We start from the raw sequence: 20,039 nt of genomic DNA, 5'->3' as shown, positions 1-20,039 counted from the left end.
TCAGAGTCTTTTTTGTGAAGAGGTTACAAAATAAGACATTGCAGCTCACAAGAATGTGTTTACACCTGATATTATATTATTTATTATATTATTTAATACAGCTAATTGGCCAATAAGTGGATAAAACATCAGTGCTGCACAGTAATTTAGTGCTAGCTAGTTCACATTATTGCACAAAGATTTGTGGGTCACAGTTAGCCTTAATAAAACATCAATAATGTTGTGTACTGTAAATAGGTTTTATTATTAGCCCTATCCGTCTTTGATGTTTGATTCATGTGAATGTGTATTTTCGCCACATTTAAAAAAAATATAGAATAAAAAGGACTTCCATTATCCTAAAGTAATTTCGTGGGCCCCCAGAATAACTTTGAGGACACCTTGTTGAAGAACGGGGCCATAGAGACCAAAACCATTTTGATTTTTTTTTGTAACAGGCTGTAAACATGTTTTTTCTGTTTTAAAGTTGGGCATTTTATTGCTTTCATTGAGAACTGACAAGCGTCCAGAGCAAGCCTCAAGTGGCCTTTCAAATAACTGTTGTTTTTGGCACCTCTGCGTTGGCCTCATTTTGCAGGCCTGGAGGTTGTTGCTTTGTGATCAAAAAAATTATAAACTGTAGGTGTGGAGTAAGTGAGCTTAACAGATCCTCTCAACTCTGCTTTGGTTAGCGCTTGAGTTAAATTGCGGGTAATGTAGGTGTCAGGCTTTGACAAGAAGAGGAATGTTTGGAATAAAAGAGACGATATCTCTGGTTTTTGATGCATCAATTTTTGATCCTTTTCTTAACTTTCGATTGTCAGTCCAACATCATCTTAAGAGTAAAGTGCTAAATCGGTGTCTCTGAACTATTGATGGTGTGGCAGCTGAAAACATTTTTACAGCACTTGTTACTTGAAATAAAAATGTGAGAAAATATTTTTAATGAAGTCGTTGCCAGTCATAACTAAAACACATGCATTGATTTACGATCGAAAATCACGTTTGAGCATGTGAGAGATACACTGTGTATTTGATTCTTATATCAGATGACTTATCACATTTCTAAATCTGTATCAAACTGTCTGAGAGGGATAAATGAACAACCGTACCATTACGCATGTGTTCAATAAAAGACAAGGGTTTTTGGTCTTCGAATCCCACTTGACTCGTTCTCCTTTTAAAACCAGTGTCAGCTGTTGGTTAAAGGAGTCCAACCTGTGAGATGAGACATGTTTTACATCTCTCAGACGCGTTTTACAGCTTAGATGAAGGCATATGTTGAGGAGCTAGCGAGGCTTCAAAGGAAGGGGCAGCTAGGTGTCACAGGCGGGCAGAGTAAGAAGAAACTCACTTGCCGGCACTTTGATCATGCTCACCACTAAAGGCCAGGGCCCTGTTAGAAAGAAAAGAAATGCACTTTTGGATAAGACCTCTGATTGAAGTGTGGGGTTTTTTTTAATCTCTTTTTGAAGTGTAAATTTATACGTATTGATTCAGTACATTTTCTCACCAGTATGCGTTTGTCATATGTAATGATTAAGAGTCCATGCAGAGCAGAAAAAAAATTCATGCGAATAAATGCCAAAATAAATAAGATGCAGATGTTTGAATTTTGACAAAAACTGATGTCTGTTAATACCCGCTAGCATCTTTTCTTTCTTCTCCTCCAAGAAGATGGGTTTGAAATTTCAACACAAGTGTAAACAAGATATTAAAATGCAAATTGCTGATACCACAATAGATATTTTTATCAACATCAGAACCTTTAAGTGTGTTATTTGTAAAGGAAGTGTGTGTCTGTGGGGCAGAGCGTGCAAAAACAGGCATGGGGGGATAGATGACAAGCTTGGAGAGGAAAAAGAGAGGAGCAGGACAGGATCGGGGAGCGTGGAGCAAAATGATCGACAGTGGGGAGTAATTGTCATCGCTTTTAAAAAACTGAGACTGCAACAACAGGAAGAGAGACCAAAAGTGTGAGATAATGAGAGGGAACTTGGATTTTCAGATGTGGTAAATGTTCAGTCACAGCAACAAGGCAACACACTCCACTCATTTCATCCCTTTAAAATCCCCCACTGCCTCTTGTTTGCCTAACGAGGTTTTGTGTGAACATGTGGGTGTGTGTGTTCGTTGGATTTCTTTGCTTAATTTTGCAGCCACTTCCTTCTTGTATGCTCTCTTTCCTTCCTTTATCCTTATTTATTTGTCAGAGGTTGTGTTCAGGGACGTTCCTTGTCATTCGTCAGCGCGACCCATAAAACACACTGTCATGACTGACTGGCCACGCTCCAAACTCATTACCGATTGGCTGACAGAGCGGGTCGCTCTGTTCTGCTCCGCTGTGTTTGACTCCTGTTTGCCAGACATTTCAGGCTCAGGAAACTTTAAATGCGGTGGTGTCTTTCCTCGCGCCACTCCTCTCAGCCTCACACTCAAGGTCACATGAATATGGATTTACCCTCTCCTTCCAGCACACACATACTGATGATGAAGTCTAAGATCTACTCAGAGGGATTATAATTCAGAACGTAGGTCTGATCTGGGCCGTCACTCTGTTCCACGGTCTGTCTGGGGGTGTGTTTTAAGTCAGGAACCAGAAGGCAGGGCGGAAGGCTGAGAGAGGTGGGGGAAGATGGGAGGGGGGGGTAAGAGGAAGAAGAAAGATGAAGAGGACTACTGTAGGAATAGAGAGCTGAGATGAAGAGCGGGGGAAGGAGAATGGATGATAATGGTGGAATCAGGGGAGGTGGAGTTGGGTGGGAGGGTATCATGTAAGAGAAAAGGGAAAGAGACTGGGAGATTGGAAAAAAGGGCCAACGCACATTGTTATTGAGTTTCTGTTGCGGTTGATCGGCCATATCCATTTCATCATATTGAGCTAGCTGCATGCCACAGTCTGCTGCAGAAAATTTGTCCTCATCAGTGTTTGTATGCACAGTGTACACTGCTGTGGTGTGTGTTTTTTGTGTGTATTCATGCAGACTAACGGTGCACTGTGAGCTCGTGCGTATATACAGTTTGTACCTTTGCTTTGATGTGCATGTGCTTACCTAGCTACCTCTTCATTATTTCCTCATGTTTTCTGTTTTCCATGATCTGCTGCAGATTGACTGACATTTTCTCCTCCCTTGCTTGCTTTTTTACACCTTTCTTGTCTCTTTCTCATTTGTAATTTAATCTGTAATCTAATTAACCCCTTGCTTTCATTCACTTCACTCGTTATCACTCTCCTCCCTCACGGTTGTTCTCACTGCTTTGTCTCTCTGTTTTTCACTCAGAAAACAACAAGGCACCTTTACAAAGGTCTCGCTCTCGGCAGAATATAAATTTAGGTTCAGCGGTGGTGAAAGCTCCCCCTGCCAAGGAGGCCCATAACGAGTCTGATGGCCATCCATCCGCAGCCAGGGCCAAGGCTGCTGCATGTTCAGATTCAGGCCGCAGGTACAGGAACACCCCAGGTCACAGCCAGTGGCAGGACAGAGAGAGGGTGGTGGAGAGAGAGACGGTTAAGCCACCTGAGAAAGAGATGGAGGTTAAAGCTGAGCCTCCGGCCTTCCAGCCATCCTCCACCCGAGCTGGAGTCAGCAGCTGCAGCACCAACGGAGAGTCCGATGTTGAGGCTCTCCTGGCCAAACTCAGGGCCTTGTGAGGTTTGTTTTTACACTATATCTGCAATGACATGCATACACAGGAGTCAGTGTGTCACACATATTAACACACTCAGAATGTGACCAAAACTATTTTGCTTCAGCTATTTTGTAGTTGCAAGCAGGAAGCAGGCAGGAAATGTCGTTAATGAGACGTTATGAAAGATGTGTGAGGTGTAAGTAGGAGTTAAATCACAACCAAAGAATTATTTTTTTTAAAGATTCAGACAAAATAAATTTGTGTAAAACCACCATAAATTTCAGAACCGTGCTAACAGAAATGCAGGCATGTAGAGCACAGGTAGCTGGTCACACTTTGGCCCACAAAATATCCAGAGGATAATATGTTTGCAAAAGATGTAGTTCAGTACAAAAGCATATTAGTAACATACATAGCAGTTCAAAAGAGAAAATACAAATAGAATCAGCAGTCTCTACCAGATTGTTCAAAATGCACTGCAAAAAGTGTTTGGCTATATTTTATGTGCTCCTAACAATGGAATTAGGCTTTGGCAGCACTTAATTTCATTTGGGTATACTTTGCTTATTTGTTAGGATCCTTATTAGCTGTGCCCTAAAGCTTAGCTAATCTTCCTGGGGTGGATGTATATGGTTTATATAAGGTATATGACGGTATAAGTGTGTAGCGCTGGAGATTGAGCTCTGGTGGTGCATGCTGCACACTACATACAATGAGTTTAACAGAAAGAGGAGCGCCTGTATTTATGACAGTATTGGAAAAACATTCCTTGGGGATTTATTCTACCTTTGTGTACTGTTATGCTGTAATACTGCCCAAGCCTAATGGAACTATAACATAGCTTTTTTCTGAAAGTAAAAGATGCAGCATAGCTAAGCACTTTCTTTGGAATTCAGAAGTATGCAATATTAAACAAAAACACATTTCCTTTTACATTAGCTGCTCTTATAATTGCTTCTACTGTAGAATTTATTTTTACACCTTTATCTTTCCATCCTGTATTTTAGTTTTTAATTACACATCAGTTATATTCATATATATGTTACTGTTAAGAGTTATTATCTAATATGTGAATTCATTAATTTTAGTGTTGAATTATTTTCTTTTTTTTTCTTTCTTCCTCTTCAAGTCTTTTTCACTCTTGGGATGCGATGTTTTTTTATATTGAAAGCATTTATTAAATTGTTTGTATTTTCGAAATGAATGTATCTTACATTCTATAAAAACTATAACTATACAGTATATATACAAAGAAACAATGCGTTCAAGTTATATCAGAATGATTGTACTTTCATAGGTTATTACAGTAATTAGACGTCATTTGACAAGTTTATTTTAATTGTACAAGGCTGCTTTGTCTCTGTGTCATAGCTCATGAGAACATTTCTACACAGTGAGAGCAAGTCTGCAGAAAGGGAACAGTGTATTATTATTATTAGTACTATTATTCAAAATGTAGCACAAAAGAAAAAGTTCACCCAGCCACAAGTTAACCAGAACTGATGCTGCTTTTCTTCTCCTGCATTCCTACTGACGTTACTCATATCTTCAGCATATTTGTTGATTCTTTATTTGCCTACTTTTATAGACCCATTTACAATAAAATGAAGCCAAAAAATGTTTTCTTTTTCCTGCATCACAAAATTTTCAAACGCATGACTGAAATTGATACATGTCAATGTTTGTGTGTCTGTTAGCATTTATTTATATTCTTTGTTTTGTTCTCAGTGTTGGTTACATTTACTATACTTTAATCTTTATGAAGTTTGGAGGCTGAAACACAGTTCACATTCTTGCCATGGCTATCCAAAAAATATTTGCAAATATGCGACTTGATTAGTGGCAAAAAGGACTTGCGTGTTCAGCTTTCAGGTAGGTTGTATACATGAATATAGATATAAAGAAAACTGGATACAGTGTTGAAGGCCAGGCCCCGTCGGCCCCTATGAAAGTTGCTCAGTGGTGTATAAAGCCAAAAAAAAAACAATAGATTTCTGCAGAGTCCCATAGAACAAGTGCACCAGAGACTGGCAGCTGAGCAGCTAACTTTCTGATTAGCCCTTTTAATAATTTAAATGTGTCGCTCTTGTAGACTTTGGAAACGCTATCAGACCGAATGCATCAGATCCCCACAGTGAGATGAGTCATTTTGCGGGGGTTAAGACGTTAAAAACCATGTACCCACTTACTTAAAGATGTCTTTTTCACGAAGTAATTCAATGGAAAAAATTTTCTGGGGCATCATGTGCTCATCCTGGACGTTACTATTACACTGTTTGGCCACTACAAAAGTTGACTTCAAAGCCTGGTGCTGTTTCTGGTGGTTTGGTGGATTATGCTTGTAATTGTAAAATAGACATTTGGGGAATTAGTTAGCAACACTTGCTGAATGAAAAAAATACAAAGTGGTACTTTGATGGTGGAGATGACATTAGACAATCAACAATCCCAAAATTTATAACTGGGTAAGTGCGGGTCAACAAATGTGTGAACATGTGTGTGCAGGCACATGTTTTTGACTATCCATTGCTGTAGATAATGAGAACTGTAAGTGTTACATTTGTCTGTTCTACCTTCTATTTTATTTACTGATATCTAATATAGGATAATAGCTCTTCAAAAATGTAGTGCCTTGGTTCAACAATATACAAAAACAATCATTGTGTGTGATGTCTTTGTAGAAGTTATTTTGTTGTTGTTACTCAGTAACACATTTCTGCAAACCCTGTTACATGTTTCATAGGTATCATATGAATGTTATGAAAAGATGGTAGATAATGTGTCACAAAGGCAAGATGCCTGCAAGCTGCAGACCACTACTGGAAACCAACAAACAACAAAACTGGTTGTGTTTTAGTGAGTCATTGCTGTGTTTCCATCAGTTTTCTAGGTTACAAAGTTGGGTATTTTGTAGCAATCTGTTGGCAGGGACATTGCCACCAAAAGTTGCTGTTTTTTAAGACATTGCTGCATTTCCTGCTGGGCTTGAAGCTTACACAGCTGCCAAAGTGCAGACTATTGTTCCAACAAACAAAAACACTGGTTGTATTTTAGCAAGTTATTGCTTTGTTTCCATCGACTTTTTAGGCTCCAAACGCGGGCGTTTTATAGTGACCTGTCAGAGGGATTAGTGCCTTAAAAGGTGTTTTTTACCGACACATTGCTACATTTCCAGTTGGGATTGTGACCCTCAAATGTGTATTTCAACATAATAACATACAAATGTAGCATATCACGTAATTCAAATCCATATTTATTATAGTTTCTGTGCATCTGCATTGTTAAATGGTGTAAAAGTCACACCTGACTCAAAGCTTGTGTATGGACTTTTATCACTTTGTTATGAGACAAGACTAAATAGAGCATTGCGCTGAACATATGTGTCCTTTAAAAAAAAAAATCAGTTGCACATAAATACACAGTGGATAGAGTGTCATATAATGTGAACACACTGTTAACAGAACTGAGTTACAGAGAGAGAGATGCCAACCAGTTAAACCATGATCTGACAAGGTCTGCTTGCTGTCAGCTGGTGAATATCTTTACCACTGGGAGCGACACAACTGTCTCCATCTGGAGCGGAGCCAGAAACAAACACCTCTCCGGTGATGCAGTCAGCGTTTTGGGAGAGCAAATCAGTTGTTGTTGCTCCTCCAGTGGCCACGATTCAGCTTCAGCTGGTTGCCATGTGCTTTTCACCCAACAGTTTGCAATCAAACTGCTTTCTTTTAAGGCCTTTCATGGTTCTCTGCAAGGACCAGTAACCTTCCTCTTCAATATGTCAGCCTTTTTTTTCTTTGTAAAAAAAACAAAAAGCGCTGCCTCTGCATCAGAAGAGAGTTCATTTGTTTGTTTTTTCCTCTTTATCTTTCCAGTGCCACAGAAAATTACCTCAGTTTCTGTGTCGCTGAAGTTCCTTTTTTCAGTTTCCCAAATGTTATTTTGATGTAGGAGATTACGTGTGTGGGCGTTCTCCTTTGCCTATCATAGTTTTTCTGAGGATGTGCCATGATATTAATACATGTTAATTAATGTGCTGTAAGCTTGCGTCTGATTTACATGAGATTCAGCTTCTTAACAATACATAAAAATTCTGAATGAAAAATTCAGCATTTAATCTGTTTTGCATAAGTGTGCACTGTACTTTAATTTCTAAGAACTGTGCATGTGTGTGTGTGTGTGTGTGTGTGTGTGTGTGTGTCTTTGTCTGTCTAATTGTTAATATAAAATGACTGGCTGGAGTACATTTTGTTCACATCAGGACTGAGAGCCTGGAGCTGCATGCATATTGATAATACATTCTCTTTAATTGCCTGCATGCTTTCAAGATCTAAAAATGATTACATTTTCTTACAGCATCTGTGCAGGCCTCTTCCTTTGGAAGGAAAGCGGGAAAATGACCGGCTAAACTAAACTTGTAGGTGCTACAAACTGAGAGGAGAAGAAGAGCATAAGGAGGGTAGGATCTTGTTATGCTGAGGGAGCCTTCATTACTCACAGGCCTGTGTTCCAGCCATGAGGTTTATCTATGGGCCTAATAAAGTGGAGCAAAACATATTGTGTAGCAGATTGCAATCTGGGCTTCTTTGATTGGAGATGAAGTTAAAAATGTGTCTGAGGATTTGTAGGGGAGGGGGAAAAGTACAAAGCAGATCAACAGATTTGTCACTATTTCTTATCCCCAAGAGTCAAAGAGTGAGCTCTCTGCTGTATTTATAACTGCCTGTACACATCATGCTGTGGAATTTTATGGTGCAAAAATGGCCTTCTATTTTCAGGTTGTTTGGCAGAATCATTTTGTAATCTACCGCTGACGGTGTCAGTCACAATTATAGAGAGTGGTTGGGAAGGATGTAGCCATCCATCTTTGTATCCTACAAAATATGTTAAAATGCTACTAATTTGCCTTGCCAAACACGTTTTGGTGAAATCGCAGCTGCTGCCTGGAGTACGCTCTCTGGCAATGATTTTTTTTTTTTTTTTGCAGTCCAGAAAGTATGATGTTCTTATACAGTGTTGACACAGGCTTCATAGTGGAAGCAGCAAGTCAGCAACTCCATCTCTCTGTCAATGTCTACAGTGGAAGCATTGAGCTTCAATACTGTATGATCACAGCACACATTCACTGTAGTTAGGCGTGAAGTAAATAGACTCGAAGCCTAGAAAGATTCTTTAAGTTGGGGTTAAGCAAGTAAAATGTGAGCTGTCACATGGCCTTTGTAGACTGCTTTATTGATTTAAATTGAATCCCATCTGTTCCATCAGAAGTGCAGGAGATGGACAACTAAAAACAAAGTACTGTTTTAGAGAGGTTTTGTGCAGTGCTATTTCTTCCTGAGATTTCCGTTCTTTGCCTGGCAACTGCTCCAAGCAAAAGTCGAGTATGTAACCCTCATTTTTCCATGTTTCTGACTACTCACTGTCTGTATGTTAAGGTTCTCGAAAAAAAATGTAATTGCTCTGTTCATCAATGCAGAAATCCTGGAGCTTTTCCCAAAATGCTTGCTCTCCACCTCTGATAAATCGACGTGCTCAGAAACTGTGTTTTTAAAATGTTCTTCCTCTTTTCTCTCTTTCACAACCAAAAAGCTGTATCTTTTATGCCTCCCTGCTGGAGATAGCCGTGGCCGTAGGCATCATGTATTTGGGCTTTCTATCTATACTTTTTTCTGCCTCATTCTCCTGAATGCAGTATATCAAGAATACTTTGAGTGATTTTTTTTTTTTTTTTTACTTTTGTTTACTTGGACTCATGGGTAAACTGCTTAGATTTAGGTGGTCAAAGGTTAAAGTCACTTTGACCTTGCATCCAGCTCATTCTTGTGAACACAATATCTCAACAACACCTTGAGAGAAGGGCAGCACGGTGGCTTTGTGGTTAGCACTGCTGCCTCACAGCAAGAGGGTCCCTGGTTGGAATCCCAGTTGGAACGGGGTTCGGTCCGGGCAGGGGCCCTTCTGTGCGGAGTTTGCATGTTCTCCCCGTGTCTGCGTGGGTTGTCTCCGGGGTCTCCGGCTTCCTCCCTCCAAAAACATGCAGCTCAGGTTAATTGGTGACTCTAAATTGCCCTTAGGTGTGACTGAGTGTGTATGGTTGTCTGTCTATATGTGTCAGCCCTGCGATGGTCTGGCGAACTGTCCAGGGTGTACCCCACCTTCCGCCCGATGACAGCTGGAATTGGCTCCAGCCCCCCCGCGACCCTTATGAGGACAAGCGGTTATAGAAAATGACTGACTGACCTTGAGAGAATTTCTTTAGCTTTGGCACAAACATCCACTCGTACTCACGGATGAAGTGACTGGATTTTGGTGGTCTGAGGTCATTGTCACCTCTGCTGTCTCATTCTCATAAATGGAACATTGTAAGAACCATTTTTTTTTTTTTTTAAATTTGGTACAAACGTCTAATTGGATTCATTGCTAAACTGATTACATTTTAGGAGTCAAAGGTCAAGTTTACTGTGGCCTTGTGTCAATCTTATTCTTGTGTATGCGATATCTCAACAACCACTTGGGAATTTTGCACATTTGGCAAAAATGTTCTCTTGCACTCTTCAATGAACTTATTAGATTTTGGTCATCAAGGTCACTGTGACCTCATCTGTCTTACTCTCAGCAATACAAAATCTCAAGAACGTCTTGAGAACATTCAAATTTGCCACAAACATCCACTGTTACTCAGGGATGAACTGATTAGAATTTGGTGATGAAGTTACATTTTTTATCCAGTAGGTCAACTTCACTGTAACATCATTGTATTCTACAAAAACACTTTTGTGGCCTAATATTTAACATCATAACCCCAGAAGAGCAGGGGAGACATTTGGTCAGATACTGAGTTGATGACACTAATCTTGGGTGTTCACCTTGAGACATACAGTATATGGTTGTGAACTGTAACTGCAACTGGACTGGTTCATGGAGGCATACAACCGTAGTGCGCTAATTCAAGTTTTTTCTCTCCTGGGAAGCTGCACCACAGAGTATCCCTCTGTGGCATAACCTGACTAATCATTGTACAGCTCGAGCAAAGTCACCTTGTTGCTGGGCTCGGATCCAGGAGGAGACAGTTATGGTGGTAAACCTACACCCTAATAGTGTCACCCAGGGACAAATCGGGCTCTCATTGTTCTTTCCTGTTAAAAGATCAAGCCAGACTGCTCTTAAATGAAATGTTCATGTGTGTGCTAAGTGTTTATGCAGTTTTTGTGGTTGAACACTTAAATAAACAATGGCTTTTCCCCACCTTCTTTATTATTCCTCCCCCATTCCTGCCTCTTGCAGCGGTGTGTAGCCTTGTCTCATCTTCAGTGGGGCTTCCTCCATCTGTCCCTGCAGGTGTTTTTTGTGTGTGTCTTGTCTGTATTTCTTTGATCAATGTTGCATTTCACCAGTGTAAATTTTGGCCCTCTTTCAGTTCTTTGTCTTTGTTGTTCCGTCTCGGAAAGATGTTTTGTTGATGTTTTTGTTGTTAAGAGCATGAAAGACAGAAAACTCATCCCTCGCCGCTTTTCAAACAAATAGCACATATTTGGCAATCATGCAAAATAGCACAACAGATATTGAAAATCTCACTATCTGTCCCAATGCACTGATTTATTCCCTCTTCAAACAGGTGAATGGTATCCTGCCGTCTGAACTTTTCTGCATGTTAAATTCACTGTATTTGCAACAAATTAGTATTGTTTGGTTCACTGTTATTTTTGTCTCTAGCAACTGATCTTTATTCGTTTGTTTCTTGATAGTAAGGCTTGCAGGAGTGGAGATAAAACTTCCACCAAGCATAAGCTCAAAACAAAAAAACAAGAAAAAAAGAGTTGATAAACAAATAGTCACTAATACTGTAAATGAGCTAAAAACATCAGCCAGGTGGAGGAAAGGAAGTATGATAAACATCATTTATGGGATTAAACATTTCAGAGGAAACAATCATGTTCCTCTGAACTAATAGAACTGTCATTTTTATAAATTATCCCCCTGTTTTATTTTAACATGCTATCAGAGAGAATAGTACAAAATATATTTTGAAAAAATCTGAAACAGCTTGAAAACAGCAATTCTGCAGCTGATTCTGGTACTGCTTTATTGTAATTGTAGTTGTTAAAAAGATGAAACACTCATCATTCAGTGATCGTAGCTGCACATCAAAAAACAAACATTATAGCTGACTTTCATTGGTCAGATATATATTTTCAGTTGAATGTGTGACGGTCCAAGAGAGGAACAGAGTTATTCAGTCTGCTGCTGTACACAGATTCCCTGAGGGCTGTTGCACTGAGCAGAGTGACAACTGTAAAAACAGTACACTTTGTTGGCGGCAACAGAAGTGAGCACATCTGGCTTTGATCACCATGGTGATGACAGTGCAGAGAGTGACAGGGCAAGCAGAGCAATGGAGGCAGAGTCTCAGGGGAGTCATTATCCTGTTTAGTAAGTCTAATGAGAGAAAAGGTGTTGCACCCCAGCTAACTGCTGTCCTTGTTTAAAACACAGGCACGTGCAACCAAATACGGCAAGCTTATAAGATGGTAGGAAAAACAGGCACTTTATGTATCAGAGATGCAAATACCAACCCCCCATCCCCCAAACACACACGCACACACACACACAGCCGACCCGTACACACACTCTAATCCTCACCAAGATAGACACACTTAATTTACTGAGGGTTGCAACAGCACACCAGTGAATGCAGTGTTAACGCTAAAAGCCTCTCTTAATGTCACAATGGGTGTTATATAGTGCTCCTAAATGTGGTGTCTGCTATTAGATATAGAAGTTGTTTTTATTTTATGTATCGCAACAGTAACATAGGGGATTGGTTTAAAATTCGTCTACAGAGAGAATGATCTCTGAACTCATTGGCTATTGATCTGTGAGGCAACTTTTCCAAGTTTTGTGTGTAGCCAGTGTATATCTGGCCCAAGACTTCCCCTTCCACACATTGGTTGTCATTTTCTAGTCTCTATAAACAGATATCTGCACATAAATACAGATGCAGTTTTTTAAATGCTCACTGTAACACATCTCTGTAAAATACAGCAGATTATGTAAGTAATGCACAGGGTTTTGTTTTTTTTATCTTTCCAAAATACAGTAAAATGCTGTAAATGTGAATGCTTTTTGGAGCCAAAATTACACTTCTAACTTCACATTGTACTGCAGGATACAGTGATAAATTTAACGGTAATATACTGCTGAAGTAATTTACAGTATTGACACTGTAAAATAAAAGTGGGATGCTGGCAACTACTTATCGTACGTAATGTACACATTCTTCAAAATACAGTAATACACCGCACATCTTTTCAGAGCCAAAATTTATGCTGCAAAGTATGGCCAAATTTAACAGTAACCTAAAGTTATTTTCAGATCTAGTAAAACACTATAAATCTTGATCCTTTTTGGAACCAATATTACACCGTAAACCTCAAATTCTGGTGTAGAATTCTGTAATAAATTTAACATAATACACAATTGAAGTAATTTATGGGACTGACACTTTGAAATAACATTTGATTGCTGGCAACTAGAGCTGCCAGTAGTTAACCATAATTTTAAAGGAAAATGTGTAACAGTGTAAGCTAAGTGGTCATTAGATGATAACCGACTGGTTCCCCGATTGCATTTAGGCCAATGCGTTCCACCTCTTTCGCTCCCCACTCAGACTGTTTACCTGCATGCAACCAAAGCCCACTCAAACATGATTGGTCGATACCACTGGGACTAAAAATACGAAAGCAAATTCTTGTCCCATTGCTTCCAGATCATGCATACATACGCAGATATTTGTACATATAGATTACCAAGAAAACAGATGAAACTGAAAGGAAACTGTTGAAGACAAAATAAAGAAATAGTATTCAATTCGAAGCCACAGTAATCACCTGAGTCAGATACTGGATTTATCTCTCGAGTTTTAATCAAAAGGTCAGAGATTGCAAAATTGGTGCAACTACAAATATCTTACTTATTTATCACAAACTTTTAAAAAAGGACATTTGGCTCTGTTGGTGATGAAGAAGATGTTGAGGATACAAATTCAGTGTTTATTGTTTTTTTCACCACTGATCTTGTTGACAAAGGAACAGATACGATAGACTTCAAAACTGTGAATCAGATCGGTGTTCACAAAGCTTCAGACAGACTACAAAGATGCTGCCAGCAGGTATTCAGCAGTCCAGAGGCAGCTGGTTGCTGAATGAGAAATGGCGAAATATACTTGCACCGCCAGTGTATCATGAAGAGCTCATGGGGATTGTTGTCGACAAAGGAAGATGTCACATACAAATGGTAAACATAAATAATTTGTTATTTTTTAGCTCTACTGTTACTTATTTTTTGTAGTAGAGGCTAGTGCTAATGTCAGGATTCACTGAAGAGTTTAATACAGCAAACAAAACAGAATGTTTAACCCATGTTATCAGGACTGACTCTAAATATGGCCAATTGCATTAACCACTGTAGTTACCAGTCCGTCCACAATAAGCAGTATTGGGAAAACACTGCTCTAACGTGAAACTGCTTTATTCAGTGTTTTTACAGGTTTAAATCACCTGATCCAGTTTTGGAGAGAAAGAGAGTCCTGCTGATTATTCAGCTCACTCCTGATCAGAAATAAGGTAAGCACATATTAAGTTAAAAAAAAAAAAACAGGTGAGCACACATTAGCAGGTACTTGCAAACGAGCCGTCTGTGATGTGCCAAACAGCTTAGAAGAAACACTGATTTTAAATGTGAAACTGTTTTATTCAGTGTTTTCACTGGTTTAAATCACATGGTCTGCTTGCTTTTTGAGAGAAAGAGACCTCTGCTGATAATTTGGCTCCCGGTAAACACCTCCCGAACAATAAACACTGAAGGAATATGGATTGCAATCTGGAATCCTCGCAGCTAAATTCCACTGAATCCCCCTAAATCTTGCACACTGGACCTTTAAATGCACATCATGATGAAGAGATGGGTATGAAATCCCATGTGATCACTGACAACAAGTGTCTGTATGCCAAATATCATCTACAGAAACAAAGCAGTCCTCCCCAGACAAATTTGAAAATGTGAGACACAGCATTCATCCAGATAAACAATTTAAATGTAGTCACCCACAAGCATATTTTGGAAAGGGGGAATCTTGGCTAGAAGAGAAAATGACCTGTTCCTGTGTTTTTAGTTCCTGTGTCAGCTTGGTATCAGCTTGGCTTCAGTCCTGGCGTGCCACAACACCAAAGTCTCATCCTCAAACTGCACAGTCTCTTGCGTGCCAAGGAACAGTGATGGCTTCAGGGAGTGGTGTCAAGTCTGCTGTCACAAGCACATTTTTCAGGAGAGCACAGGTATCTGGCAACACAACACTGTCACATTGGAACATTCAGAACATCACACACAAATTTAATCTCTAATTTCATTTTTCACTTTGTGGCTGGAAGTCTTTTTCATCAATATTGTATGCTGTCTTAAAACAGGTAGCCAAGAAGTTATGAGAATAAGGACAGAACGAGAAAACATTAATTTAAATAAACATAAATAACATTATTGCCAAAAGTGTAGATTTCGGGGGCAACGCAAGAGACACGACCCCCTCTATATTTAGAACATTGCATTTGTCCTCCCAAAAAACCCATGAGAGCAGCAAAGGTGACAAAATTAAATATATTTACATCATAAATTGAGGCACAAATTGGTGCATATTTGCCAGAAGGCAGGAAATGGTATGTTTGATGCTCCAAATTTTCTTGCTGAGGAACACCCCCTGTATATGATGAAACATAACCTACGGCCTTGATTATTGCCAGGATTAACCCTTTGAAACCTGAGCAAATTGGCCTAATATCTTTCAAAAACAGGAAGGCAGTGAGCAAATTAAGGAAGAGATGGCCCAAAAATTAGCAAGAAAATAGTAAACAGTGCAAGAAAATTACCACCCGTTTTTCTTTTTCCCCCAGCTTTTTAAAAATATTTTTCTAAATCTACTACTTTCTCGCAAATTGTGAAACATTTATTGCCTTTTTCCATATTAAAAAAAAAATGCACCATCTTGGTTGTTCATACGTTTGAATTCTTCTGAAAGGCATTTGAAAGCAGCACAAGGAAAGTGATGTCACTCCACGTTTCAAGAGGTTAATCAGTTTCAGTACTCCTCACACACTTGCCACTTAGAAGCAAGATGTGTACTGTTTCAAGTATTTTCTAGTAGCTTTAATCAGTATGGTATTTAAAGATTGTAATGATGCAGACACCTTGGAAATGTGTTCAAGAAAAAAAAAACTCAAACTTGATAAATATTGGTCATAAAAAATATCGATATGCTCAAGTTTAAACCCCCCGGAGCCCAGCCTGTCCCCAAACAAGTTGTTGGTGCTGCTGTGTAAAATAGATAGATTTTTTTATACTATTAAATCTTTTTGTGCTGAAAGAAGTCCTTGTTACCTGACATCCTCGTCTTTCTTGTTCGGAACAACTTTTTTTGCCACAACCTTGAAACTGCATTTCAACATCTCTTTCAGGGCCTCACGTCTGAGTCAATCCATCATGCACAATATTTACTTTTTTTTCCCCTGTGAGCTTTATCATCCTAGACATTGGGCCTCATGCAGCAACATTATCTTAAAATTCTCTTGTATTTTATCTTAATTTTATCTTAATTTTCTGGTAAGAGAAAATATAATATACGTATACCTACCTTGATTAGATGATATTAGTGCATTTTTAAAATGTTCCTCAAGTGTTAAATCATTGATGAAACCCAAAAATCAATAGGTACTAACAAAATACTAGACATAAAAATAAGAGAAAATATTTTCGTATATAGTTTCTTGCATGAGGCAGATTGTGTGTAAAATATTCACCTGTTGCTGAGGATAAATTCCTCGCTGACACATATTTGCGTTAACAGAACTCCATCGCTTAACTAAACAAGCAGCTCTCCATGTGTGGTTGTGTGTGTGTGTGTGTGTGTGTGTGTGTGTGCACTCGCGCATATATATAACAGGGAACATACTCATCGTTACACAGTCACCAACAGGGCAGCAAAACTAACAGGGGACATTTTTAAGTCCCCACTTGAACATGCTCTAAATCATCATAAAATCATGTGTTATGGCCTCTGGTGAAATTTTTTCAGATTTTGCCAAGAGGGACCAAAGAATGTGTGTGAGTGTTTATATCCATATTCAGAGCTCTCCCTCCTGGTTGGAGCTGGTATTTGAGCGACCCATTCACAGTCGCTTTTAACACTCCTCTCCCCAGCAGCCTTTCAGACTGCAGATGGGCCGTTAAACAGGCTTTAGTAATGTTAATGTGGGTGACATGAAGACCACAGAATGTAATGTATCAAATATGATACAAATAGCATGATAGGGTTAATAAAGACACCAGTCTCCTGAAAAGTGATTTGTTATTAGTCTTTGCATTAAAATTCAAGGCTTGGCTTTAGGTGATTTCATAAGTTTTAAGCTCTATACTGTATTAAAATAAAGGGCTACCCAGAAGGCAGGAGAGAAATCAGTATTTTAGAGCCTTAAAAAAAGCAAGAAAACTATAATCCAAGCAGAATAAACCTTTACATAAAATGATCAGCAGTAAGATTTTTTCTTTTTAGGTTTAATTATGTAAAATGATGTAACATCAGACCTTGACTAGACCTTTAAAGTTGTTCAGTCCCTGACGATACTGAGCCTGACCAGTTTCCACGAGCACTGAATGTCAATCAGTTTTTCAATATACTTCAAAATACACTCTCAGTCTGTCGCATAGAAATGTAATTTGTTTGTGGGTGCACATTATAGAAAACATGTCCAAACATAGGATAATGCAACATGAGTCCACTGTTGGCTGGTACATAATGACAATTAGTTCCCTCTTGGATAGCATGGAGTGACGTTCACACTCCACCATGTAAAGAATAAATAAAATGAGATAGATAAGACTTACACAAAAAGAATCTCACCTCAATAATTCAAAAATTATTCCTCAACTATGATTACAATGACTGTGATTATTATAATTATAACTAATATTTTATAACAAACTATAAAGGCTCAGTTTTAGTGGATGGCTTAACCATCTAGCTTGACACTGTTTTACAATACGGCTTCCCCCAGAGAGCAAGGAAATATTTTTAAATCTAAAGAAAGGAGAAATAACAATAACAACAATAATAATAATAATAATAATAATAAGGGTAGGAAGAAAATGTGGAGAAAATACCAGCAAGATCTTTACTAATTTTAATGAATTGCTTAAATTGGTTTATTATCAGAATTTAACTTAACCTTGAGATTAGCTCAATCCTCCAAAACTCCCTTTGAGTTTTAGATGCACTAAACACTAGATTTCTGTCAATCTTACAATGTACATATGTTTTTTTCTCTATAATCACAGGAATGCATTTTATTTGCTGATCTACTCTACAGGCAAAAGAGGTCCACACTTGTGTAGTATAAAAGCAACAGGGGGTCCACAGTTGGCTGGTACAAATGACACAAGTTACTTGTAAATATATCTAAACTAAATCATGTAAATTTTTTTTGCTTCTAAAAGGATCTGTAAGTATGTATTTTTGTAACTGAATATAAAGGCTCAGCCGTTGTGGATGTCTTTACCATTTTATAGCTTGACACTGTGTTTAAAGGGAGCTACCCAGTCCATTCTCATTGTTAACTTTTCAAATACATTCCCTCTGTCAGTGCTTTTTGGCATACCTGCATCAATCTGGATCATGGCAGGATGATGTGAGATGAGAACATAGCTGGACAGAGCCAGCTGACGTGTTATTATCGTCAGTAGAACAGCCAGACAACACTGAGGGCACATCTGCATACATCTTGCGTGGCTAGCATCACTTGAGAATATGGATGGATACTCAAAACTTCCATTTAACAGTTTTACAAGCAAAAAAAAATGCCATGCAAGTTTTAGGTTTTATTTTTTGAGGATTTAAAGTTTTTTTCTATTGGGAAAAGAATATTAAAACAAAAATGTTATTTTTTTTTTAAAAAGGAATAAAGTTTCATCATCATTGAATGATGCCTTTTCAGAAACCAATATTTGCATAAAATGAAGCAAAATAATTTAAAATAGCTTTTGCTGGTCCAAAGTCTTCTTTGTAAAACATCAGAGCCACTCAGAAATACTTAGAGGGCAACTGAGGAACTGAGTGGATTAGTTGTGGGCAGACATACAGTGAAAATCAGATTTTAACCGGTTTAAATAGTTAAGAATTCTGTATAGTTGCAGTGATTTGACAAATTGCAGGGTCTCCAGAATTCACAGGAATCAGCTGAATTTGGCATTTATTGTTATGGTTGAAATCCAATGTATGTGTGCCCATCTATGAATCCATTTTATTTGTCGCTCCACATTACAGAAAAAGAGGTCCACACTTGAGTTGTATAAGTGACATGAGTCCACTGTTGGCTGGTATATAATGACACAAGTTCCATCTTAGATATATAGTATAGAGTGACATTCCCATTTCAACATGGATAAATGACAAAGAATAGGAAAAAAGAAGTTAGATGCATTATTGTTCAAAGAAAATAATCTTACAAAAATGTAATAATAAAATTATTTATTTTTTAGGAAATTGGAGATGAAATATCATTTTAGTTTTTTCGTACATTGCTTTTGAATCGTGCACCTGAATAAGTTTTGAGTTGCTGTTTAAGAGTGTGCTCCTTTTTTACCTTGTGTTGAAAACACATTGACAACCCATCATGATATAAATGACTAGAGCAATCTTTAATGGTATTTATAATATGGGAGGTTTTGTGAAACAATCAGTTTGTCTCAGTTACAGGGATAAGTCAGTTAGAGGAATGATTAACCTCTGAAACCCTCTGTTCAACTGCTGAGATGAACTATTTCAAATTCTATAGGTTTTTGGCTGTACTTTTTGGCTGTACTTTAACTTTAAATTCTAAAAAAGGAAAGTCAGTCCACACTTTGTCCCCTCTTGGCCTGTACAAATGACACTTCTTGTTTTTGTTTTTGTTTTGTTTTTGTTTTGTTTTTGTTTTGTTTATATTTCTCAATGTTTTAAATTAATCTTAAATCTGCATTAGACAGATAAAATTGTATATACATTACTAGATCTCAAGAAACCAAAACAACTACAACTACTAAAACAACTAAAGAAATATAAAACAACCAACAATACAAAACTGCAGAACTAGGATCAAAATAGGATTCACTTTCAAGTAAAATAAAAAATAACGCTGAGAGATTTGGATTGGATTGTCTGCTGTGTACGACCTTTGGGGAAGTCTTCTGTTGTAGGAGAGGAACTGAGAGTTTTTAAATGGGTGTACTGGCATGCAAAATTACCAGCACATTTATGGATTGTGTCTTTAACAGAGGCTGACTACTCATTTTTGTATTGGATTAAATGATTTGCCATCTCTCTGTGTGCATGCTGCAGTGCCCAGAGGGAC

General features: G+C 38.3%; 1 protein-coding gene across 1 annotated transcript in view; it reads left to right on the top strand.

Moving 5' to 3' along the window:
• The window catches only part of diaph3 (diaphanous-related formin 3), a 217,588-nt gene extending 212,359 nt beyond the window's left edge, over window positions 1-5,229 (top strand). Inside the window, exon 30 of the mRNA XM_088076055.1 lies at window positions 3,261-5,229. Coding sequence (XP_087932181.1) covers window positions 3,261-3,631 — 371 coding nt within the window. The 3' untranslated portion in view covers window positions 3,632-5,229. The remainder of the gene's footprint in view (window positions 1-3,260) is intronic.
• The last annotated feature ends 14,810 nt before the right edge of the window (window positions 5,230-20,039 follow it).

This window comes from Plectropomus leopardus, chromosome 1 (assembly GCF_026936395.1).
Source record: "Plectropomus leopardus strain MGB_pleo_1.0 chromosome 1, ASM2693639v1, whole genome shotgun sequence".
Classification (NCBI taxonomy): domain Eukaryota; kingdom Metazoa; phylum Chordata; class Actinopteri; order Perciformes; family Serranidae; genus Plectropomus; species Plectropomus leopardus.
The sequence above is the reverse complement of the archived record's forward strand: the minus strand, read 5'-3'. Positions and strand labels throughout refer to the sequence as shown.